The sequence below is a fragment of the Hyperolius riggenbachi genome, chromosome 3, assembly GCF_040937935.1.
Source record: "Hyperolius riggenbachi isolate aHypRig1 chromosome 3, aHypRig1.pri, whole genome shotgun sequence".
Taxonomy (NCBI): Eukaryota; Metazoa; Chordata; class Amphibia; order Anura; family Hyperoliidae; genus Hyperolius; species Hyperolius riggenbachi.
In genome coordinates, this window is record NC_090648.1 from 95041022 (window position 1) to 95067235 (window position 26214).

General features: G+C 44.8%; 1 protein-coding gene across 1 annotated transcript in view; it reads right to left on the reverse strand.

Moving 5' to 3' along the window:
• Positions 1 to 87: 87 nt before the first annotated feature.
• The window catches only part of LOC137562854 (phospholipase DDHD2-like), a 79263-nt gene continuing 53136 nt past the window's right edge, over positions 88 to 26214 (reverse strand). Inside the window, exons 10-18 of the mRNA XM_068274613.1 lie at positions 25935 to 26104; positions 21984 to 22079; positions 17597 to 17716; positions 16277 to 16432; positions 12878 to 12980; positions 8747 to 8908; positions 8237 to 8393; positions 5435 to 5568; positions 88 to 1468 (exon numbers count right to left, since the gene is read on the reverse strand). Of these exons, the coding sequence (XP_068130714.1) occupies positions 5487 to 5568; positions 8237 to 8393; positions 8747 to 8908; positions 12878 to 12980; positions 16277 to 16432; positions 17597 to 17716; positions 21984 to 22079; positions 25935 to 26104 (1046 nt within the window). The 3' untranslated portion in view covers positions 88 to 1468; positions 5435 to 5486. The remainder of the gene's footprint in view (positions 1469 to 5434; positions 5569 to 8236; positions 8394 to 8746; positions 8909 to 12877; positions 12981 to 16276; positions 16433 to 17596; positions 17717 to 21983; positions 22080 to 25934; positions 26105 to 26214) is intronic.

A 26214-nucleotide genomic window follows, 5' to 3' on the forward strand; every position in this document is an offset into this window, starting at 1 on the left:
ATCTAAAAAAAAGGGTCATTTTTTAGGAGAAGGAGGATGGATACAATTGTTTTTCTCATCTGTTTATTTTCACCTCAGATGTCCTTTAATCTTTATCTCTTTGCATATGACAACTTTCCTGCCCCTCATTCTTCCTGTGTCATGGTGTCTGGGGAGGGCAAGATTTTTTTTTAATGCAACAGGTTTTGACCCCACCTAATATATGCACCAGCGGTAATAAGGAGCTATTATCTCTACTGTTAACAGAGATGAGGGTTTACGATACTCTCCATTTTATTCCTCACATAGACACAAAATATGGATGCTGGGTAATTAGTTTGGCAGCTATTTTTTCCTATTGTGTGTGTCACAGACTCACATGGTCTTATCCAGGTGACCTACTGGATCCAGTGTGGAGAGTAGACAAGTTGTACTGCAGTGGTGCATTTGGCCCGTTAAACAGGTGTTGTGCCCAGCACTTTGCTGCTGTGTTTAAAAGACAACTATCAAAGTTAACTAAAATTCTAAATGCCACATATATTTCCAGTAAGTACTAACAAATGGCAGTACAAAGGTTTTTTTTCATTTTTTTTATGTGAAGAAAATATGACATTTACAGTGAACATGGTTTTACTATGGGCATTACTATAGAGGACTGTGTCAAGCACATCCAGCATACAGAGACAGTCCTCACTGGCTATAATCCTGTGACTGAAATGTCTTCAGAACGACAGAAAGCAGAGATATAGCATTAAATACAGTAGTGTGCTATTAACTCATCAGCTACAGCTCTGTGTGCCCAGGTCTCTCTGCTTTACACAGTTGTAAAGTAAACAGATATTACAGCCAGGAAGAGCTCATTCTGAATGGTGGGTGTAAGCATGCAAAAATAGGAATAAAGTAAGGGTCCTTCTCTTCAGATCCTTTCTCTTTAGCTGAAAAATCTCTCAGCTGTTCTCATATGATCTGTGAGAAAGCAGTGTGTGTGGGCAGGGCAAAAAACAAACAGGAAATCATTCATCTGTGAATAGTGGTAGGGGAAGTGGCACCTATCTACATGGTACAGCTCAGCCTTTAACACCAACTTTTGTTGCAAAAAGCTGATACACAAGGTATTTCCTTTACACAGGCTGTGATGAGAGACCTCTGAAAAGCTTTCTAGTGTTACTGGCTAAAAGCTCTATAGGCATGTGGGGTCTACAGAATGACCGTTTCTGTGATAGTTCCTCTTTAAGTTCACTTAGCCTTATTGCTATCAGATTTCACTCTGCTTCACTGTAGGTTTACCTGTCCTGTAGACATCAGTCCTGTACAGTGAGATGTCTGCTATGCTGCCCCCTACATCAGAGAATCTGACATGAAAAAAAATGTAACAATTTTAAGCAACGAAAACATATTCATAATAGCAGCGTGTGCATATTTGTCAGGGGTCTCTGGGTTCCTGGAAGAGTAACGTCACAATGGGGGAGCGCGGGATATCCAAAGGGACCTACAAAAGGATACAGAGAAATCATACATTACAGTACACATCGTCAGAAAAATAATATATATACAGGTAGTCCTCGGGTTACATACGCCCGCTTTACGAACGCCCTGCCGATACGAACGGCCCGCCGATAGCTCCGCCCCATCGATAACGTCACCGCGACGGGCATGCAGCTCAGGAGATTCTCTACTGCACTGTCTCTCCCATACAACTTAGCTAGCAACATGCGTGCATTAGCATGTTAGCTAGCCATCGGAGCACCGGTTTCACTGTCTGCCCTCGGCAATCTCTCCCCTGGAGCGATTACAACTCCCCCCCCCCCCCCCCTCACTTCTCGATCCTTTCCTCTCCTAGTGTCGTTCCCTCCCTCTGCAGCCAGTGCTGAGCCTGATGCCATGCCCTCCCCACTCCCTTGGCAATCTCAACCCGTGGAGTGATTACCCCCCTTCCCTGATTTCTTGATCCTCTCCTTCTGGCTCCTCTCCCTCCCTCCCTCTGCAGCCATAGCAGACAGGTAGCTGGTGCTGATACCATGCCTCTCGTCCGCGCAGATGCCATCATCAGATCCGATCCTCACTGTGTACAGTATCGGGGTGCTGCTTGATGACATCATCAAGCGGCACCCCGATACTGTACACAGTGAGGATCGGATCTGATGATAGCAATCTGAGACTTTACACAAAAAAGGTGAGGGCTACAACAAGATCAGCAAAGCTTTACATATCAGTCAGTCAAAATACTGTAGCAAAAGTGATCCAAAAATTTAAGAAAGATGGAAGTGCAAGACATCCAGGCCATCCACGGAAGTTAACATCTCGACAGGAGCATCTTCTGATGAGAAGGGTTGAAGAAAATCGCAAGTTCACTGCAGTTAGCTAAAGCAGTAGAAAACCAAACTGGAGTGTCTGTTTCCCGTGACACCATACGGCGCACACTGCAGAGGAGTGGCATGCATGGGTATCGTCCACGAAGGAAGCCTCATCTAAAGCCCATGCTAAAAAAAAAACACATCTAGAATTTGCTACGGCCCATGCTGAAAAAGATGAAGACTACTGGGACTGAGACAAAGATCACTGTTTTTGGAACTAATGGTTTCAAAACTTTATGGTGTCGTAAAGGTGAGGATTTAAAAAAAAATGCATGGTGCCTGCAGTGAAACATGATGGTGGCAGTGTCCTTATGTGGGGCTGCATGAATGCTGCTGGTGTTGGGGAGCTGCATTTCATTGATGGTATCATGAACTCAACAATGTACTGCTCTATACTGAAGGAGAAGATGCTGCCATCACTCCTTGCACTTGGTCATTGTGCACTTTTCCAACACGACAATGATCCAAAACACACATCTAAAGTTAGTGTTTCATTTCTGAAGTAGAACAGGGTGAAGGTGATTGAATAGCCACATAGGTTTCCTGATCTGAACCCAATCGAACACCTGTGGGTAATTCTGAAGCGAAAGGTTGAGCATCACTCTCCAGCTAGCATCCAGGCTCTAAAAGAGGTTATTCTTGAGGAATGGAAAAAGATAGATGTTGCAATATGTCACCAACTTGTTCATTTCATGCCTAGAAGACTTGGTGCTGTCCTTAAAAATCACGGAGGTCATACAAAATACTAGATGTAGTAGGTTTTGTTGTGGGGTGTATTCAATTTTGCTTCAACCAATTTGAGTAAAACTGAAGATTTTGTGATCTAAGTTGTATTATTAACCTTAATTTCATGTTATGGAGTTAAACAAGTGTTCAATAAAACTCAGCCTTGTGAAAATTTTGGAAATTGTTCTTTTGTTCATTGAGCTACTGATTTAATTCATACTTTTTAAAGGGGGTGTACTCATTTATTCTGAGCACTGAGTATACATACAGTATATCCCCTCTCCCCCTTTTGTGTCTTGGAATTCATTATTCATTTTATTAACTCATGTAACTGTTTACATTCTTATATCATTTGTAGTGTGTATTTAATAGTCTTAGTCATATCTAGTATTGTTGTGACCTTTAACACTTTAGCAGCTAATTTATTTAGAGGCTTGCAAGTGCCCCAGGCCAATTTATTTTATTATTATTGATTTATAAAGCGCCAACATATTCTGTGGCGCTATACAAAGTAAGGATCAAACATGGGGTACAATATAATACAATGTTACAAAATGGTACAAAGTACAGAATCGATACAGAATTGTGTGATGTGTGTGGCTGGCCACTGATTGGTTGTCTGGAGTATTTAAGACTGCACAGGTTACTTGCTCTTGCCCGTGATAGCTCTAGCTTGCTGGGTGCTCTGTAAAGCTGCTGTTTATTCTATTGGATTATCTGGATTTCGACCTCTGCTTGTTTATTGGACCTCCCTTGTCTACTGCCTGAACCGACCTATTGCCTGGTTTATCGTTACTACTGTTTGCTGCCTGGTTTGACCTCGGATATGTTCTTTGACCTCTCTTCTGCCTAGCTCTTCTGTACTGCAATATCTCTGTTTACCCATGTATGATCTTGGACTATTGCTGGACTTTGTTACTCTGAATCCCTGTTTAGTCCTGGAAGTTTATTTGCTAACCCTGCATTCAGCTCCAATACCTTGCACACTAAAGGCTTGGGTGTAACCGAAGTCAGGTAGGTGTTGTCTCTTCAGCCCTTGTTCAAGTGGGGATGCGCCACATAGGGTGAAGCGTGTGGAGGTAGATTGGGGCATTGGAGCTGATTCGTGAGTGGATATTCCTACAGGCCTGACAGCAGCGCTGTACAGAGTATATTGTCTTGTCACTAACGGTCCCTCAGAACGGCTCAAAACCTAGTCCCTAATAAGGGATGTATGGCTTTACTATGGAGCTCAGGCATTTTTTGGCTAATAAAGTTTGTGTGTAATAGTTGTAGTTCAAGAACTGTACATGAGAGAAACAGAGGCGCCAGCAGGATGAAAGGTAATAAAAATTTTAAAATTTGCTGGGAGGCAGTGGTGGACTTACCTCCGGAAGGCAGACTCAAAATACTGTCTGAATTAAACAAATACATTTATTATTGGTACCCCAAAAGATGCAACGCGTTTCGCAGGCACAGCCCGCTTTATCAGGCAATAAGATAGGGGACAAACAGTAGCTCGTCAGTAGCACGAGAATCGTCAGTAGCACGAATGGCAGAGGTGCCATTCGTGCTACTGACGAGCTACTGTTTGTCCCCTATCTTATTGCCTGATGAAGCGGGCTGTGCCTGCGAAACGCGTTGCATCTTTTGGGGTACCAATAATAAATTTATTTGTTTAATTCAGACAGTATTTTGAGTCTGCCTTCCGGAGGTAAGTCCACCACTGCCTCCCAGCAAATTTTAAAATTTTTATTACCTTTTATCCTGCTGGCGCCTTCTCTCACGATAATACTGTGTCCACCCCTGGTGGAGGGGTGACCTACCCCTACTTTCCTGATCTACAGAGAGCGACATCTTAATCCTGAGTGAGGACAGGTCTAATCTCCTCACCTGCATCTACAGTGGTTGCCTAAGAGGTAACCCATGTTTGTGAGTATACTCATCTCACACTTACATTTATCCACGGTTTCCAATACATACTACACTATATTGGGCTCTCGGTGTCTCCTATTTATTAAGAACTGCACATGACTGCCATCAATTCACAAACCATTTCTCCTGTCTTTATTAAAGTACACTTGAAGTGACTTGGGGGTTGATTCACTTAAAACATTAAATCTACTTTGTAAATATTTAAACATAAAACACTACATCGCAATACTATTTGTAAACCGCTTTTCTTCTTCTATAGGACTCAAAGCGCAAAATAAAACCATCGGATATCCAAAAAAAAGGCATTTTAAGAGTAAGAGGGTAGTTTTTTGTTATTTTTTTAGGGCAAGCAATGCCACAACTTACTCAGCTTATCAGAGTTCAGGACTGCCTGGCAGCTTGAGGACCACCTAAATAGTATTTAGTTAATCTAGGTCATTTTTTTTTTACTCAGTTCTCACCTATAGGCACTTTCATAACCACTTCCATGCCAGTCTGCTTGGAGATGTTTTTTTACTGTTGCAGATGGTCCATGCTTACGTCCATTGACTGGTAAATCTCTTTAAGTAATAACAGTGCAGTGTCTTCAGATGCCCTAAAAAAAGAAAATCTTGTGATCAGAATCTATGAAAAAAAGTACCTTTTCCCCTCCAAACCAGTTTTAACCACTTTAAGACCAGAGCAATTTTCACATATTGGTGCTGCTCCCATTTATTCACCTTTATTACTACTACGTAACTTTATTACTACTATGTAATCACACCTAAATCTATATATTGTTTTTGGGTTTTTTTCAGGAAAAATTAGACTTTGTGTGTGATAACTTTGTTTAGTAATTACCTAATTTTCTGTGCATTTTAAAAGGAAAATAAGGGAAAAAATAGAAAAACACATCCTTTCTCCATTTACATCCATTATAGCTTTACAATAAACAGTGCTAACTATAAGTTAAACCCACACATTTTATTTGCTTATCCATCCTGGGTATTACAACTATTAGATTATGTTCCTAGTACAATGTATGGTGACAATATTGTATTTGGAAATACAGATGTCTTTATTTCAGTTTTTTTGCTTTTTCATTGCACACTGTCGATGATTACAAGACCTTATTTACAAAAATAATAGTAATATACTCTCATGGCATACATATTTAAAAGCCAAGTTCCTATGGTAACAGTATATGTTTTTACTTCTGTTCTATTCTGTTTCATATTCTGTTACTTTTTTTCATTTTACAAATCTTTTATTTTGGTACAGAATATATGAAAATGTAATTGCTTTTGATTCAGTTTGTGACTTAAAATATTACACAAGACAAGGGCCTCAACCCTAAAACTCTCTAAACTCTATTGTACTACTTATCACGGTTAAAATGTTACTGCGTATGTCTCTCTGCTAAAACTTTCCCAAGTTTGATAATAATTAATTTTTATGTTCGATTGAGTTTGTCCCTACCTATTTTTTATGTGACGTGGGTCCAAGCTTTAAGACACACCAAAATGTATTCTACAACTTGTCACAGTTAAATTCATACCACGTGCCTCATTTAGTAACAAACTGGTGGTGCACTCTCCACAATTACGCTGGACGTATACTGTATATACAATCAAAATAATCAAAGTAAAAATCAATTTGATGACCATTCCAGCCTGGAATCAGTAGACAGTCCCGTCTACAAAATGGTTCTGTTCTGGAAGGCTGTAAATCAAGTCACATATTATACATGCTGGTACGTGTGGATAAATGATTTACTCTTAGACAATTCTGAATTTGGGGACATAGTACAGAGATTTTTTTGGGGCAGGTTTCAGTTTGTTTAAAACAAGGTATGATAGTTTATACATATAAGGATCCCTCCTGTCAGTTTTGATTTCTCTGCCTGTATTTGGTTGCTTAGTTTTGATTGCATTCACAATGAGTCTCATTGCTATCTGCAGTCACTCTGCAGTTCAGAGTAGTTCAGGATGTTGTCATGAATCCACCTATGGATTTCTGCAGTTGAACTGCAGCCAGACAGCTGTGGATTTCTAACATGCATGTGGTTGCATTATCTGGCATGCATTTGTAATGAGAGTTCTTTCCATTCACAGGCAGCTAGCAGCCTTCAATCACTCTAACACAGGATTGCATGATTACCATTTAGCTGTGTGGGAATTTGCATGTCTGCTCTCATTGGCTGATGTCCATATAAAAGCCTGCTTCCTCTCTTACACCCCGCCCATCATAGCGTTCAGCTTAGCCAGAAGTTGATTGCTGGCTTCCTTGTGTGAAGTTTGAATTGTATATTGTTGCATTACCTTGTCTTGCTCGCTCGGATGTTCACTGCACCCACGTTGGTACAGTGAAGTCTTTTCCTATCCTGATAGTTTGGAGACTGGGTTCACACAAGTTGGTGACTGGTAGTATTCCTGCTAGTTCTGTCCCTGCGGACGTGACTGTAGCAGCAGTTGCTATTAGTTACGCTCCTACTTGTTTGTCTTGTCCGTGCCAGTGCTGATGTTTGCTATTGCTGGGGCAGCAATTCGATTGGCAAACAATCCTTCTGTCTGTCTGTTCATGCTAGTCCTGTTCCTGTGAATGTAACTATAAGCTGCATTTGCTATTAGTTACATCCTTCTTGTTTGTCTTGTCCGTGACAATGGGGATGTTTGCTATTGCTGGGGCAGCAATTAGATTGACAAACAATCCTTTTGTCTGTCTGTTCCTGCTAGTTCTGTTCCTGTGGACATAACTATAGCCACGGTTGCTATTAGTTACTCTCCTTCTTGTTTGTTTTGTCCATGCCAGTGTGGATGTTTGCTATTGCTGAGGCAGCAATTAGATTGACAAACAATCCTTTTGTCTGTCTGTTCCTGCTAGTTCTGTTCCTGTGGACATAACTATAGCACCCTGACACCCAGGGAAGACCATTACTGAAAGCACACCTAAGCTTGGGTGGCGCTAATTAATACTGTTCCCCCTTCCGAGTCGTAGCAACTCGGAGGGAGAAGTAATTTAGGGTACAGCAATTGCTGGCTCCCGAATTACTTGTACACGGGGTGTGGACTGTAGCATTACAGCTGCGCAGAACTCAGGCGCTACACAGCTCTGCCACGCCCTTTCATGGTTACCATAAAGAAAAGCGGAGGGAAAATCTCCCCAGTGAGGACGCAGCAGTAAAATGGCAACATTGACTTAAACACTCTGCACTCTTTCCCAGATAAGTTTGGGCTTTTACCCACAAACCCCAAATGACGAAACAATCATAATGCTGCTCTTACCAGTAACACAGGTGGCTTTGCAGTGCAAACAGATATTCATTGAAACTCTCAATCGGTGCCTCCTGCAGAACATAGTCAAATCGTTGTCCCCCGTTTAGCATTCCCACATCAATGTGTGCCGGATCCTCCTTTGCAGAGGCTTCTTCTAGTCTGCCTGCTAAGAAAAGGCAGAATACAGTTAATGAATATAAGTAATTTCTCCTGATATAAGGCAATTTTTATTTAGCCTAGTTACAACAGAAGGTATTTGCAATAATTCAGTGAACAACAAAGATCTCCCATAATGCACCACTGCTGAATATATGCAAATCATCTCTTTATGTCCCTGAAAGCCAGGCATGCATCCAGAACTGCTGCTGTCTAGGGAGCCTATAGCTTATACATTTTACACAGTCACATCAATCCAATATGCATAGAGCTGTTTCTGAGGTTTTTGCTCCTCATCAGGGCTTGGCTTGGATTGATATGGGTCTATAAGATAGGACATAGGAGACAGCAAGTCTGAATTACCAGCTGCGTCTTCCATATGTTGTAGTTCTGCTACAGACCGTGCTGCAGCCTCAGCAGTAGGAGATGGTAGAGAAGGCACAGGGGGCTGGGTGAGGGTTTTCCAGGCTATTCGTAGTGACCCCAGGATATCCGTACTCATGCGTGTGAGTCCTTCCTTCAGTTCTGGAGAAACGACAACATAACAATTGTAATTAACGTAATATAAGAATAAACATTTTAAAAAATCACCACGCTGGAGGAAGATATACAACTACTGTATTTTTCAGACTGTAAGACACTCCAGGCTATAAGATGCACCTAGGTTTAGAGGGCAAAGACCAGAGGAAAAAATATATACTAAACCTGGTGCGTCTATGGTCCAGGGGTATCTTGTAGATGTTCTCCCCCCAATAATTGTGTACTCCTGTCCCCCCCTTGATGTCCTCCTCCTGTCGCCCTTTGTGTCTGCCTCTTGTCCCCCTCCGTGACTGTCTCCTGTTCCCTCCATGGCTGCCTACTGTCCCCCTCCATGTCTTCCTCCTGTCCTCCTCCGTGTTTGCCTCCTGTCCCCTCCGTATTTGCCTCCTGTCCCGCTACATTTCTGCCTCCTGTTGTCCTCCATATCTGCCTCCTGTCCCCCTCTGTATCCGCCTCCTGTCCCCCTCCGTGTCTGCCTCCCCCCTCCATGTCCACCTCCTGTTCCCCTCTGTGTCTGCCTCCTGTCCCCTCCATGACTGCCTCCTGTCCCCTCTGTGTCTGCCTCACTTCCCCCTTCGTGTCTGCCTCTTCTCCCCGTCTGTGACTGTCTCCTGCCCCCCTACATGTTCGCCTCCTGTCCCCCTCGGTGTCCGCCTCCTGTCCCCCTCCATGTCCACCTACTGTCCACCTCCGTGCCTCCAGTGTCTCCCTTGGTGTTACCTGTAGAATGTAATTAGTGGCAGCCGCTATAACTCACCTCATCCTGGGTGCCCGCGGCAATCAGCTGCTATCCCCCTACATGTCCCTGGTGTCATCCTTTGTGGCCCTGGTGTCCTGCTCCGCTCCCGCTCTGCAAATGTAACTAGTGGCGGTAGCCGCAGGCATCACTCACCTCATCCTGTGAGCCTGCGGCGATCAGCTGCTTCTGTCTCCCACTTGCTCTTCCCCTAGTCTGTAACAACGGGACCAGGAAGTGCCGCCACTAGGGGGAAGTGAGAGACAGAAGCAGCTGATAACTGATTGCAGAGTAGGAGCAGAGCAGGACAATAGGGCCACGGAGGACAACACCAGGGACCCGGAGGGGGACAGCAATTTTGGGTTTTCATGAGCTCTAAGCCAAAATCATTAATATTAAAGCAATAAAAGGCTTCAACTACTTCAGTTGTGTGTAATGAATCTAAAATATATGAAAGTCTAATGTTTATCAGTACATTACAGAAAATAATGAACTTTATCACAATGTGCTAATTTTTTTTAGAAGGACCTCTACTTACGGTGAAGATATTTGATTCTGAAATAATGCTACAGTGTTTATTTTTCCCTATGAACTTAGTAAATAAAAGTATTTTTAATAGTAAAAATCAATCTCATTGGCTCAGGGAACATATATTCGCTTTCATCAATCAGTGCTGCAGCAGATAGTGCCTGAGATTTTGTACAGGAGCAAGCCCAATCCCGCACAGCTGTGTTTTTTAGCTACACAACTTATATCTACCTCCTTGTGGATTAGATAAAGTCACAGAGGACAGATATACTGTAGTGGTGGAAAAAATGGTTAATGTTCTAAGATCCTAGGTGCTTTATTACTCCAGTTAGATTCCCTCTATTTTAAAGTGCAGCAGGCAAGGCCAATGCTTGGCTTTTACGGGAGCAATCATATTAGTTACTTAGTTACCATTCTAACAAACACATTTTTCCTGGACAGTTAATATCATACACTTGTGTATTACCCCAGGATGTACCCGATTCCTTCTATTGAATGATTGTTGTGTACACAGTTTTGGAACGTTAAATGAAACAAGGTATTATCCTAAAAATCTGAAATCCATATAAACACGCAACGCCTCAGACTTTGGCCTACATAGCTTTTCTTCTATTGTACAATTTTAGAAACCCTTCGGTCTCTTTCACACCGACGTCTAAACTGTGCACTTGCCAAGCAGTTAGGGCCGGTGAGAATGCGCCCCCTCCCCCCGATTTGGAATGATCGCACAGCACCCGACAATTTACTCTGCTACATTTAATGTTCTCACATGACATGCTGCAGCTCAACACAATAGCAATCTGGCTGGCTGTGAGTCTGTGACAAACTGCTCACCCTCAGCCACTCCATTCCTCCTCATAAAGGTGCACACAGCCTGATGCAAATGTTTCACCTTGCTTCATGAGAGAGCCGGCCCTGCAAGCAGTTCAGCCTCCTGTTTGCTGGCTACCGAGCATTTTCCAGTTGCAATTTAGTGCAGCTACGGCGCAATGTTTGTAGCAACCATGCATGTCAGCGTTTCGACGAGCAGTGCGGTGCAGAAAATCGCTTCTACTGTCGCTGCTCGAATCTGGGTTTCCTTATTTGGAGACCAGGGTAATGACATGCACAGCAGTTCAGCACCCTTACAGCTTGTTTCCATATGCACACTTTTAGCCCCGCTTATAGGAACACGATCGCAGGGACAGCAGAGAGTGCATAGACTGCACTGTCTGCTGTTTCCATACATGCGCTGCGATTCACCACTGAATCGCAGCGCATGGTTGTCTGCATTTTAGGGAGATTGCGCCCGCGATCCAATTCAGTATAATGAATGGGATCGCAAGCTCCGCCCCCAGGGAGTCACCTGCAATGCAGAGCCGCGCGGCATGGAAACGAGCCCTTACGAGTAGAGAGTGTCACAGAGTTGCGTTCCACCTCGCGCTGCATGAGACTCGGATGCTTCCTCCTCTCGGCTTGAAATGTTCATTATCCAGGTTTCCGACAAAGAAGACCCAGATTCCAACCACACTAATCACTTCGGGCTCGTTCACACTGAGGGCCTTTTTGCCCTGTTTTCAAGTGCAGGCGGTTTTCAAAATCGCCCATAAAACGCTATTTTGAATGAATCTCTATGAGAAGATTCATATCAACGTGTTGCGCCCGCTTTGCGGTCGGCAAAGCAGTGCCGTACCCAGGGCTGGGCCGAGGAAGAGGCAAGAGAGGCCCCAGCCTCCGGGCACAGTGTAGGAGAGGGCGCAGGGCGGGCCGAAGCAGAGGCGAGAGAGGCTCCAGCCTCAGGGCGCAGTGTAGGAGGAGCACACAACTCACTCAGCTATCATTCCTTGTAGCAGAGAGAAATAAGAAAAGGGGATACATGGCAGTGACGGCAAGCCAGATAACTATAGATTAAGGGTTTGGGGGCCCTGGGGCGCCTTTTATGGCTTATACACAGATTGAGATTTTCTGGCAGATTTACTTCCAGACTGACTATTTCCAGCATGTCCAATCTGATTTCCAATCGATTTTCCATAGCAGTGAACGGAAAATCGATCGGAAATCAAATCGGACATGCTAGAAATAGTAGATTTGGCAGTAAATCTGCCAGAAAATCTCATTATGTGTATTAGGCACAGCTGGGGTGGGAGGGATGGAGGGGCGCACTTTGGTTTCTCAGCCTTGGGTGCTGGAGGACCTTGTCCAGACTCTGCCTGTACCATTTTTGGGGCGTTTTTTTGGGGGGGGGGGTTTTGCTATATTGGTAGGTATAGGAAAAACGCAAAACGCTCACAAAACCGCTTTGTGCAGCGATTGTGTGAGTGTTTTTAAGAATAAATACATTGTATTTATTCTTTTCCGGGTCAAAGAGTTCACTTCCTGGCTTGCGTCAGGGAGTGAATTACAAAACCCCTCTGGAAAAGCACTTAGAAAAGCGCTTTTACCAGAAACGCAGCGTGCAGTGGAGCGCCGGGAGGGGGAGAAAAGCGCACAAAAACACGAAAAGCTTGCGTTTTTGATTTTAGGGGTGAATGAGGCCTTCATGTCATGTTTGAAAACAGCTGCTCTTACGTTCAGATGTGAATTTACAACTGCCTGTACCAAGTGCTTCTTAGTGCCCAGTGGGTGCATCAGAACAACTGACAAGCAATGGAACCAACACCAGCACCTCTACATATAAAATGGACGTTATGATTCAATTTTAACTGGGTTACCCAAGTGCATCCTCTTCCGGCCCTTATGGTGAGGGATCAGCATTGGCTCAAATTCCATATTTATGTGTACCATCGGCTCTATTCTGTATGCAACCGGATCAAACTGCAACAAGAAAAGACAATAAAATCATGGATTATGGCAGTATGTTGTACACTATACAGAAAATATGCTGTATGTGTTAAAGTACAAAGTCATATGTGAGCTTAAAATGGGACCCTGATCAGTAATGGAAGCTATTACAATGCAATTTCCTGTAAGATGGACAAGCCGAATCAAGCATTTTCTGCATGTCTAATCTGCTTCCAATCAAGAAAGGGATTAATTTTGTTTTTAGTAGGGTGGTTTGTTGTGGTATTTTTAGGGTAAATCAGACCAGTGCCTATGCGCAGTATTTGAGAAAGAAAAAGCATTAATTTATGTATACAGTGCAGTGATATAGCGCAGCATTGTATAGAAAAGGTCCTTGTCACTCAACTGTCACTCGGAGGGGCTCACAAGCTAATGCCTATCATAGGCTGATGCCTATGATAGTATAATGTACTATATGGATCGCAGTCTAGGGACAAATTAAAGGGGAACGGGAAGAAAAAAAAAAGAAAGCAATTTTTAATAAAAATATTCTTTATGTATTTTTAAAAAAAATACAAGTCGCAGCAGCAATCAGATACCACCAACAGAAAGTTCTGTTGGTGGGAAGAAAAGGAGGCAAGATTCATATCTGGCATCCATGCTTGTGACCATATTTTAAAGGCACTAGTATTGACCTGAAGAAGCGGGCTGAAACCCCTGAAACTCGTTGTCCTTTTAACCATGCTGAATAAATAATTTAATTTTGTTACATTTACCCTGTGGTTTGGGTTCTTCTATCTGGAGTGGTAAAGACACCCTCCACCCCCCTTATTATTGCTATTGCACTGCTAAGTTGTATGGCTGTGCAATAATCTGTTAAAGCTGTGCAGTGCCGAATTGTAAAAAATGGCGTGGTCACTAGGGGGGTTTAAGCTTGTGGTCCTCAAGAGTTTAAAGAAGAACTATCAACTAAACTGTCATTCTGCAAACCTTACATACCTATAGAGCTATTAGCCAGTAACAATAGAAAGCTTTTCAAAGGCTCTTATCACAGCCTGTGCGAAAGGAATACCTTGTATATCAGCTCTCCGTAACATAGTCAGTTAGGGATTGCAGGACTGCACCATGTAGATAGGTGCTACTTCCCTGCCATTATTCACAGAGGAATGATATACTGTTTGTTACTGCCCTGACACACACACACTGCTTTCTCACAGATCATATGAGATTTTTCAACTACGGAGAAAGGATCTGAAGAGAGGAGTCTTACTTTAATTCTGTTTTTGCATGCTTACACCCACCATTCAGAATGAGCTCTTCCTGGCTGTAATCTCTGTTTACTTCTGAACTGTGTGAGCGGAAAGAGACACAGGAACAGCTGATGAGTTATTTACAAACTATTTGATGCTGTATCTCTGCTTTCTGCTGTTCTGCAGACATTTCTGTCACAAGATTATAGCCAGTGAGGACTGTTTCTGTATGCTGGATGTGCTGGACACAATCCTCCATAGTAATGCCCACAGTGAAAACTGTTCTCTGTAAATGTCATATTTTCTTCACTAGAGTTGGGCCGAACCTCCGATTGGTTCGCGAACTTCCGCGGAAGGTTCGGTTCGCGTTAAAGTTCGCGAACCGCAATAGACTTCAATGGGGATGCGAACTTTGAAAAAAAAAAATTATGCTGACCACAAAAGTGATGGAAAAGATGTTTCAAGGGGTCTAACACCTGGAGGGGGGCATGGCGGAGTGGGATACACGCCAAAAGTCCCCGGGAAAAATCTGGATTTGACGCAAAGCAGCGTTTTAAGGGCAGAAATCACATTGAATGCTAAATGACAGGCCTAAAGTGCTTTAAAACATCTTGCATGTGTATACATCAATCAGGTAGTGTAATTAAAGTACTGCTTCACACTGACACACCAAACTTACAGTGTAACGCACCGCAAACAGCTGTTTGTGTAGTGACGGCCGTGCTGGACTGGTGCGCACCATGGCGAGAGTGCAGGTTTTGGTATGCAGTGGCGGGTTCACTGAACAGGTGTACAGTGGCGTGTTCACTGAACAGAACAGGTATACAGTGGCGGGTCCACTGAACAGTACAGGTACACAGTGGCAGGTTCACTGAACACAACAGGTATGCAGTGGCGGGTTCACTGAACAGAACCGGTATACAGTAGCGGCTCCACTGAACAGAACAGGTATGCAGTGGCGGGTTCACTGAACAGTACAGGTATACAGTGGCGGGTTCACTGAACAGAACAGGTATGCAGTGGCAGGTTCACTGAACACAACAGGTATGCAGTGGCGGGTTCACTGAACAGGTATACAGTGGCGGGTCCACTGAACAGAACAGGTATGCAGTGGCGGGTTCACTGAACAGTACAGGTATACAGTGGCGGGTTCACAGAACAGGTATGCAGTGGCAGGTTCACTGAACAGAACAGGTATGCAGTGGCGGGTTCACTGAACAGGTATACAGTGGCGTGTTCACTGAACAGAACAGGTATACAGTGGCGGGTCCACTGAACAGAACAGGTATGCAGTGGCAGGTTCACTGAACACAACAGGTATGCAGTGGTGGGTTCACAGAACAGGGATGCAGTGGTGGGTTCACAGAACAGGTATGCAGTGGTGGGTTCACAGAACAGGTATGCAGTGGCAGGTTCACTGAACAGGTATGCAGTGGTGGGTTCACTGAACAGGTATGCAGTGGTGGGTTCACTGAACAGGTATGCAGTGGTGGGTTCACAGTACAGGTATGCAGTGGTGGGTTCACAGAACAGGTATGCATTGTTGGGTTCACTGAACAGGTATGCAGTGGTGGGTTCACAGTACAGGTAGGCAGTGGTGGGTTCACAGAACAGGTATGCAGCCAGGAACAAGCTAAGCCTAACTAATCTTTCCCTATGAGAGACAGTCTGCAGCAGCTCGCCCTACTCTCACTAATGCAGGCACACGAGTGACCGTAATGGCCGCCGCTGCCTGCCTTATATAAGGGGGGTGGGGCTCCAGGGGCTAGTGTAGCCTAATTGGCTACACTGGGCCTGCTGACTGTGATGTAGAGGGTCAAAGTTGACCCTCCATGTGCATTATGGGGCGAACCGAACTTCCGCAAAGGTTCGCATGGAACCGTTCGCAGGCGAACCGTTCGGCCCAACTCTATTCTTCACCAAAAAAATTAAACCATGAAAAAATGAAACCATGAAAAAAAGCCTTTGTATTGCTATTTGCTAGTAATTACTGGAAATATATGTGGCATTTAGAATTTTAGTTAACTTTGATAGTTGTCCTTTAATAACAGAATTTGTACAGTGCCTAATGTTACATACCGGATGATAGATATTAAAAAAGTGTTTGCATGTTGGGAGCTTGTACTTGGGGTTGATTCTCTTGAGTCCTCGCGCAGTCAGGAACATCCCAATGGGGGCTCCCCAGGCAAAGAATATTTCCATGGGAAACTTTAACTGAGGGTAATTAATTCTGGCCTGAAAATAAATAACATCTTTAATAAATAAAGAATTCCATATATAAGCTATAAGAACAATATTTTTACATCAAGGGCTGGTTCAGACGGACGGCAGGCGGCGTTGGTGCGGTCGGAAGTCGCGTCGTCCTGTGACGTCTTGTTCAGGGGCGGCGTTACGGTGATTGTCGGCTTCCCGTCGCGGCGGCGTTTTTCATCCCCGCAAGGGGACATGAGCCGCGGCGGCTAGGCTACCCTGGACGCCGCATGCGACTTCTAGGGCCGGCTGAAACAACGCGGTAAATCTGGATCGGAATGCCGCGTTTACGTAATTGCCGGTAACCACGCGATGCTAAACGCTCTCATTCACTTGAATGGGAGCGTTTAGCCGACAAGTCCTGAATGCTTGGCGGTAAATGCCGACAAGCCTCCTTGTGAACCAGCCCTTAAAGTGGCACAGCGGAAAGATGACAGGAAATTTGTGCGCCGGACACAATGTGGAGGTTTGGATGCCCCATAGGCCCCCATGTTAATTGCAGCTATAAAGGGAGGTTCAGGTGTCGGGATCGCCTGCTATCCAAACTGCGGCTACAAGTAGCGGGTGTGGGGCACCAAAACTCTTGCAGAGCCCAATATTGTATGTAAATAATGGCAAGGGCAGCATGGACATTGGCGGGGACACGCATGTTTAGGGGATGGGGGGTTGGTTAGGGTTAGGCATCAGTTGGGGGGGGGGGGGGGGGGAGTCAGTTAGGGTTAGGTATCAGTTGAAAGGGGGGGGGGGGCGTTTCCAGCTCCTTTTTGCATGTACCCCAGAGAGGTGGGGGTAGTGTTCCCCAACCCTGTCTTCAAGGCCCACCAACAATGCATGTTTTGTGAAAAATCTACAAAGGTAGTTAATCAGCTCTGCTGAGACACTAATTGCCCCACCTGTGCATGTTTGTGGTTTTCTGCAAAACATGTACTGTTGGTGGGCCTTGAGGACAGGGTTGGGGAACTGTGGTGTAAGATGTAGACAGTTTAGGCTGTTGCTAATGTGAGTCAATAGAGAACAACATTAAATTAGCGTACAATTCGATTTTAAAGGTCACGATAAAATACTGTTTCCTTTAGCAGCTCTTTAAATGATGGTATCACAGTTCCAGGCTGGAATAGAAAAAAGTAGTATCCTCCATGGAGCTCTCACCTGTCCAATTCCAATATCAAGATATTCATCATCAACCGTATTGAAGGTGCTGCCGATGCTCATTAGAGGTGGATTGGCGTCAGACGGGTGTGCGGATTCCTGTGCCAGACAGTCAGAGTCCTGTAAATTCGATAATTCTATCATGTATTAACCCTTTTGCAGCCAATTTATTTCGAGGTTTGCAAGTGCTCCAGGCCTATTTATTTTAGCACATTTTTTTATTTTCTTTGTTTGTTACACTTCCCTGCTAATAGTTAGTACTGCTGTAATGTGTATGAATGGCCACTTGTCACTAGGGGGCAGTGTAAAACAATAACAGGACTTCGGTTTTCAGTTTTCATATTTTCTGCTAGTAGAGAGAGATCAAAGCATTCCAAGAATTTACAGCACAATGAGTTCTGCTTAACAAGGTCAAAAGCAGCGCACTTATCACAAACGAGATAACTCTATTGAAGCTGCTAATGGATTAAGGAGCACATCATCTTATGCTGGACATGTTCATACTACTGATAGACCAGCTCATCCGCTCCATGTACTGGCTCCTAGCAGTAGGATTATCAGGCAGCCAATAGTCCTTCTAAAGCTTCCAGAGGTGGAAGAGGTGAAGGCAGAAAGCTAATCAACTCAGCTTCACCCAAACTCAATGTAGGAGCCGAAACATGCTCCAGTGGCCCAGATACAGAGCCACAGGCCCAGCGCAAATTGTGCATTGCACATCCCTCAGGATTAGGGGTGTTATGACTGCATAATTCCAAGAGCCAAAACCCACTTGTACATCCCTTTATAACCATGCCCAATTGTGTTGCCATGTGTATTATAGTTTCCTCCTCCTCCGAAAAAGCCATCAAAACCACTCTTGCTTTACAATTACATATTATGATTCACTAGGAAACCATAGTGGTCACGTGACACCTACTGCTCCTTTCAGCTCCCATGTATAAGGCAAGAGGGAGTAATGGGAAGTATAGGTAAGCTCCTAATCACCATCACTCCCAATTAGGGAACAGGTGGGTGTGGCTAAGCTGTCGTACAATCCCTTCCCATAGGTTCAAATGTAGAGGGGATGGTTCAAAGCAGAATTATAATGAAAATAACAATTAATAAAATTGCTTTTTTTCACATTATTATTATTTTTTTTATTATTACATTTGTTTTAAACCAATATATCATGGTAAACATTACAAATATCGAAGTATCGTCATATACATTAATCACAGACAATAACAATGTAACATGTGTAAACGTAAACAAGAATTAGAACCAGTTGGGCAGCATGGTGGCTTGGTGGATAGCACTCCTGCCTTGCAGTGCTGAGTCCTTGGTAGGGATGGGATCATGAGTGCCTAAGCACTCAAATTCGTGATTTAAATTAGCCTTAACTGCTGCAGCTGAGCGGCTGGACGAGAAGGGGTTAGTTACCCATAATTCCGCCGCCCGCCCTGCATTCCATAGGACATGTGCAAGCTATTAGGAATGCAGGGCGGACGGCGGAATTATGGGTAACTAACCCCTTCTCGTCCAGCCGCTTAAAGGGAAGGTTCAGGGAGGGTGGTTAAAAAAGAGGTTAAAGGAGAGCACCTCCTGCCTGCCACGGGCTGGAGGAAGCCCCAGGTAAGTGGAAATTGATTTTTATTTTTTAGCCACCCTCCCTGAACCTTCCCTTTAAGTGCAGCAATTAAGGCTAACCCCATTCCTAGTCCCTGGTTCAAATACCAGACAGGTCAACATCTGCAAGGAGTTTGTATGTTCTCCCTGTGTCTGTGTGGGTTTCCTCCGGGCACTCAGGTTCCCTCCCACAACCCATAAACATACAGATAAGTTAATTGGGCCAAGACATATGATAGGGATTAGATGTAAAGCGTTGCAGAAGATGGCGCTATATAAATACTAACTAACAATAATAACAGTTCTGCCAATGTGAGCTTACTTTATGCTCCAGAGGACTACAGCCTACTTTCTGGAGCATGAAGTGACTTCGGTAGGGGAGCTAGGCCAGCAGGAAAAGGTCTGGTGGATTGTAGGACTTGAGTGATCTTTCTCCTGTGAATTTATAGGCAGAACACCTGGGTTGAGTCTGGTAATGGAGCAAAGAGTTAAGAGAAAGGGAGTAGTAAAGAAATAAAAGTAAGAAAATAATAATTATCGAATCAGAAGTAGAGATGTCGCGAACCTGCAGATTTTGGTTCACGAACTGCAAACACAAACTTGCGAAAAAATTTGCGAACCGGCGAACATCGCAAACCGCAATAGACTTCAATGGGCAGGCAAACTTTCAAAACTACAAACACTAATTCTGGCCACAAAAGAGATGGAAAAGATGTTTCAAGGGGTCTAACACCTGGAGGGGGGCATGGCGGAGTGGGATACATGCCAAAAGTCCCCGGGAAAATTACGGATTTGATACACAGCAGGGTTATAATCCCTAAACGGCAGAAATCACATTGCATTCCTAAAATGGAGGCCTAAAGTGCTTGAAAACATCTTGCGTGTGTATACATGGATCAGGTAGTGTAATTAGTGTACTGCTTCACACTGACACACCAAACTCACTGTGTAACGCACCGCAAACAGCTGTTTGTGTAGTGATGGCCGTGCTGGACTGGTGCGCACCCTGGCGATAGTGCAAGCGATGTTGGTTTTCAAGCCCATATGGTCGTGCTGAGGTAGCACAATGACAGAACAGTGACAGTGTCCAGCTGATCGAATTTGGTCTGTCCACAATGAAGCAATGACCTTATTATCTTCTTGGGTCAGGTGTGCCCCCCCCCCCCCCCCCCCCCAACACACTCATATAACCGGTCATTGCTTAATTGTGATATGCAAGCCCCTTCATTACGGCAAGGTAACGATCACGAAGGAGAATTGACACATGTACATGCCTTTTGTTTTGTTGTTGCAGCCGCAGTGCAGCCAGAAAAATTAGGCAGGCATGAACACGCACCAGAAAAATTATTATAGCGGTCGCTGCTAGCAGCGGGCTTAAAAATTCAGGAATCCACCTGGAGTCCTGGACACTGTTGGTGGTGGCGGAGAAGGAAGTCAAGCAGCCTACAGGCAGAGATGCTGTGTGGGGACCGACTTAGTCTTGGGGCAGGCAGTCACATGGCATGCAGGCAGAGATGCTGTGTGTGGGGACTGACTTAGTCTTTGGGCAGGCCTGACTGTGTTTTGCAGACCAGGCATCCATGGTCAGATGGACCCTTGACCCAACGCTGTGTACCAGAGATGACACTACATGCCTTTCAACATCACGGTACAGTTTGGGTATCGCTTTTTTGAGAAATAATTGCGGCCTGGTATCTTCCACTGCAGTATGTGGCTTTGCTTTTGTGTGCTGCTCTTCCTCAGGTGGTCATCCCATTGCAGTTTGTGCTTTTTTGTCATGTGCCTTCATAAGGTAGTTGTCCCTACGCGGGTCTTGGTCTTTCCACGGCTCAATTTTTGGTGGCAGAGAGTACAGATAGCATCACTCATCTGAGGCAGACACACACAAAAATGTCCACACCGCTGAGCCCTGGGATGATGGCACTTTGGTGATGGCTGCCGACGGAGTGTTAAGTGGGGTGCCAGAATCAGAGCAGGAGGAGGAAGATATGTCACATTTCCGTGCGGAAGCTGAGGAAGATGAGGTGTTCTGTGCTAAATAGTCAACTACGTCCTGACAATATTGGGGGTTGATGGCATGTGCCTTCTTCTGAACACTGCACTTTTGTCGAGGGCCGCACAAAATCACGACAGTATGACCTCAAACAGATTTGCCGGGTGGCCTGCCTCTGCCTGTTGTTTTGTTCATATTGGGGGGAATGAAGTGAAAGGTATGCACTGACTTGACTAATACAATGTGCAGTCACACAGATACAGTGAAAGATATACACTGACTGCTGGTATAATACAATGTGCAGTCACACAGGTGCAGTGAAAGGTATGCAGTGACTGCTGGTATAATACAATGTGCAGTCACACAGGTGCAGTGAAAAGATTGCAGTGACTGCTGGTATAACAATGTGAAGTTACACAGCACTTCAGCAGCACACAGAGTGAGGACATGGCTGACGCTGCTGCCTTAGATAAGGGGGAGGGGGGGGGTCCAGGAGGGAGTCCAGCCAGACTGGCTGCCATGTGTCTGCTGACTGATGTAGAGGGTCAAAGTTTAGCCCAATGATGTAGTATAGGGGGTGGGTCGAACTCGCATAAAGTTCGCGATTTGACGCGAAACCCGCGTTGTTTGCGCGAATACGTTTGTGTGCAAACCGTTCGGGCCATCTCTAATAGATGTATGGCCATCTTTAATGTGCTGCATTGAGCAACAGCGGACAGAACTTCCATTATCTGCACTCTAGCAGCCACACTTGCCTATGCACTGCATATAATGAATACATTGCGTTACCTTTAGCACTGGAATGTGTTTGACATAATTGAGTAATTTCTTCCTTGGCCCCAGTGGGATGCCCAACTCCTTCAGGTCCTGCGCTGTGCACAGAGCCTAGAAACACACAGGATACATATTGTCAGGAATTACATGAAACTCAGGAGGAACCCTATACAAGACAAGGCGCTCCTACACACAGGATGAAGGCTAGAGGAATTGCCCTTTACAGAGAATAGGTCAGGGCTCTCAGTTTTGGTAATTGGATGGTACTGTTAATGTGGATGTACCAAAATATGCCTGATCTACCTTTGTTATAGCTCAGATCCTTTCTTGTGTCTGCAGGCAACCTTTATAAACCTCAACCCTACATTAACTTTTGATCCATTGATTCTGGCTGTCTCCAAATAAAATCACCGCTATTGATAGTTAAAGCAAAAATGAAGCGAAAATAAACTGATGATAAAATGCCTTGTATGTGTAGTACAGCTAATAAGCTAAGTCTCATATTGTTTTCTAGTACAGGAAGAGTTAAAAAACTTCAGTTGCTATCTATGTAAAAGAGCTTCTCTGAGCTATTCGACTCACTGGAACAAATACAGTCCTGTTTTCTGAAGCACGTAAACAGCCAAGAAACAGTGAGACACAACTTGAGATAAGGTTTTACTGCAGAAAATTTCAAAGGGTCATTATTTATGCTTTGTTTTATAGCTTAAAAAGACAGAGTGTGGTTTTAAAACAGCAACTGTGAAAGAATGATGCAATGTTATTTAACTACTTGAGGACTGCGGTGTTAACCCCCCCTAGTGACCAGGACATTTATTGCTTAAATGGCCACTGCAGCTTTAAAGCCAAGCTGCAGGGCCGAACAACTCAGCACACGAGTAATTCCCCCCCCCCCTTTTCTCCCCACCAACAGAGCTCTCTGTTGGGGGGGTCTGATGCCCCCCCCCCCCCCCCCCCCCCCCCCCCCCCAGATGTTTGTTTGTTTTTTTGTAAATATTTATTTTATTACATTTTCAATAAAATGTACTTTTTTTTTTTTTAAATTTATTCTATATCCCTCCCTCCCTCCCCCCGCCAGCCAATCACTGGGATCAGCTGTGTCAGAGGCTTCAGCCTATGACAGCCGATCACTGTTTAGCCTGCCAGGGAAACAGCCGTGTCACACGGCTGTCCCCAGTACAGCGCTGCTGCAGATCACAGCGCTGTACAAAGTAATTAGATGGCGGTTTCGCCGTCTAACAGTCTCCGCTCGGAGACTGAAGGCAGGGCGGAGCTCCGCCCCCCAAGCAGGAGATGCGCGCAATCTCCTGCTAGCCCTATAGACGGTCGTTCACGCCAATGGGCGTGGAGCGGTCCTGGGGCTGCCGCACTGCTCACGCCAATTGGCTTGGAGCAGTCGGCAACAGGTTAAAGAGAAACTGTCTGAAAAATCTTAAAATTTAAAACACAGGCAAATAAGAAGTACATTTCTTTCAGATTAAAATGAGCCATAAATTACTTTTCTCCTACATTGCTGTCACTTACAGTAGGTAGTAGAAACCTGACATTACTGACAGGTTTTGGGTTAGTCCATCTCTTCATGGGGGATTCTCAGCATGGCCTTTATTCTTTATAAATACATTTCCTGAAGAAAATGTATACAATGATGCTGTCCAGCCTCCCTGCTCGCTGTACACTTTTTTGGCAGTTGGACGGAGCAACTGCCATTCACTAAGTGCTTTTAGAAATAAAGAAAACCCTGAGAACCCCTTATGAGAAGATGGGCTAGTCCAAAATCTGTTGGTAATGTCAGATTTCTACTACTTACTGTAACTGACAGCAACATAGGAGAAAAGTCATTTATGGCTCATTTTACTCTGGAAGAAACGTACTTCTTATTTGTGTATGTTAACACGTGTATTTTAAATTTTGACATTTTCATGACGGAGGTCCTTTAAACAAGCTATATAACTGCAAATGAAAGTATGAGACTCTTTTCTTTACTACTAATGTTCTATTCATTATCCGTACTACACTTATACTTCATTATATCATAAGTTTATTTTCACTTCAGATTTGCTTTAACTACTTAAGGCCCAGTTCACATCACAAACGTGGATGGCCATGCGTGCGGAACGCAACGCATGCAAACGCACGCCATCCGCGTTTGTGTGCGTTGCGTGGCTGATCCCAATATTGAAAAGTAAATGGGACAGCCGCGCGTTTTTGCAAAAAATGCGTGCAGCATGCATTCCCGGACCGCACAGGTCCGGAACACATGCAGTGTGAACATCAGACAGTGCACTCTATGCACTGTCTGATGTCGTGCGTGTCGGCCTCCCGCGCACGTTTCCAAAACACGGCTGGAAACGCGTGCAGTGTGAACGGGGCCTAAGGACCATAATGAATGAAATCTACACCCTGTTTTGGTGGGCTGCTGGCTTGCAGGGCGTAGATTTCAATCACCGCCTGCAGCGCGCATCCACCGTTTCCGCCGCTCCCCGTTGATCGTGCCGCTCAAACCTGACGTCTCTCGCAGCAGCTCACTGGCTCTGCCTGTCTCTATGACGGCAGAGCCATGTGAGTCGGTCAGGAGCCGATTTCATTGGCTCCTGGCCGTGTCTATCAATGTAAGCCGCTCCCATTGGCTTACATTGATGGACACGGCCAGGAGCCAATGAAAGCGGCTCATGACAGGCTCACATGATTCTGTTCCGTCATAGAGACAGCAGAGTGGATGTTAGAAGGATCCCGGGATGCGGCAGTGATGGCAGATATGTGCGGCGATTTGGCGGGATTCCGGCGTTATTGTACCAGCGGTCTCTGGTTCTTAAGGGAGTAGAGACCGCTGGTACTTAAGTGGTTAAGGTGCTGTGATTGTTTTGTGAATGGCAGAATACGGACCATTCAAAGCCTCTGTGTAGTGCTGACCTAAGATCTGTAAAGGCTGCCTGAGCACTGCCGGAACATGAGTATTTACGAGGGCTGCCCGAAGAGTAGCAAAGACCTAGCAGGAGGAGCAACTCTATCTGGCCACGGTACAGAAACGATGGGACAGATTCAGGATCATGGAGGCTCTAAGGTATTACAGAACCTTCCATAACACACTTTGGACTTCAATAAACTGTTAACTTTGAATGGATAGCGATTGCCGGTGCTCTTTTCCTGCAGGTACACCACCCCTTCCAACAACAAAACTTGCAATATGTAGAAAAAAGGCACTCCACAGGCTTCAAACTTGCGCATGTCTGTTTATTTGAGCAGCTGAATACACACTTCGTGTTACGGGTGTAGAAGCCTGTGGAGTGCCTTTTTCTACATACTGCAAATCACAGAACCTTCCTGCTACTTGGGTGTCAAACCTGTTGTGAGTTTCAGAATTCCAGGCGTGCTTAAAATGAACCGGGAAGGGGGGGGGGGGGCTAACTATCACTTTTCCTGTCAGCGGCACAGCTCTCTCCCTACACTTCTTCACAGCAGCTACGGACAGTGTAAAATGGCTTCCGTGCTGGCGTTTTTATAGGGGGGGGGGGGGGGGGGGAGGGATAGCTGATTGGCTGCCATGTGCCTGGCCTGCTGACTCTGGGGTGAGGGGTCAAAGTTTTGCTCCATGATGATGTATAGGGCGTGGGTCAAATGCGCCATGTGTTTCGCCTGCCGCCGCAAACACATGTTCCTCACCGGGAACTGTCCGTTCGGGCCATCTCTACCCTTCAAAAAGGTAACCATGACAGCTCCCTACTGCTCTGCATAGCTTGCCAAGCTAGTAGGGAAAGGCACACTTCCCGAGCGGTAGGAAACATGCAGCCCTGCTGCACACATATAGTTTTACTATATGTGGCTGCTAAAAGGTCAGTTGTAATTTTACACAATTTTGGGGCTACAGTATTTGACTTGTTCAATTTTGGATTTTGCTTATTTCCACAGTTATAGGCCTTTAACACCATGCAGTAATATACCATGAACCTGAAAGGATAAGGGATTTACCAGTGAATCTGTGTCTATCATCTCTCTCTGGAACACATTGCTGAATTCAGTCAGTTCCAGCTCCTCCAGCATTTTACTCAGTGTTGGTTTATTCCTCTGGGCCTCTGCTCCGAGGGCTGAAGCCTGCAAACACAACCCACATATATGAGAATGGCCGACACCACAGGCCTTTTGTCCTCTACAGTGATCCTTACAGCTTTTTCCAACCTGGAGATTGCAGATCCATCTGATGCAGCATCACTGATTTTGATGCATGAAGCATACCTACTAACTTTTGAGA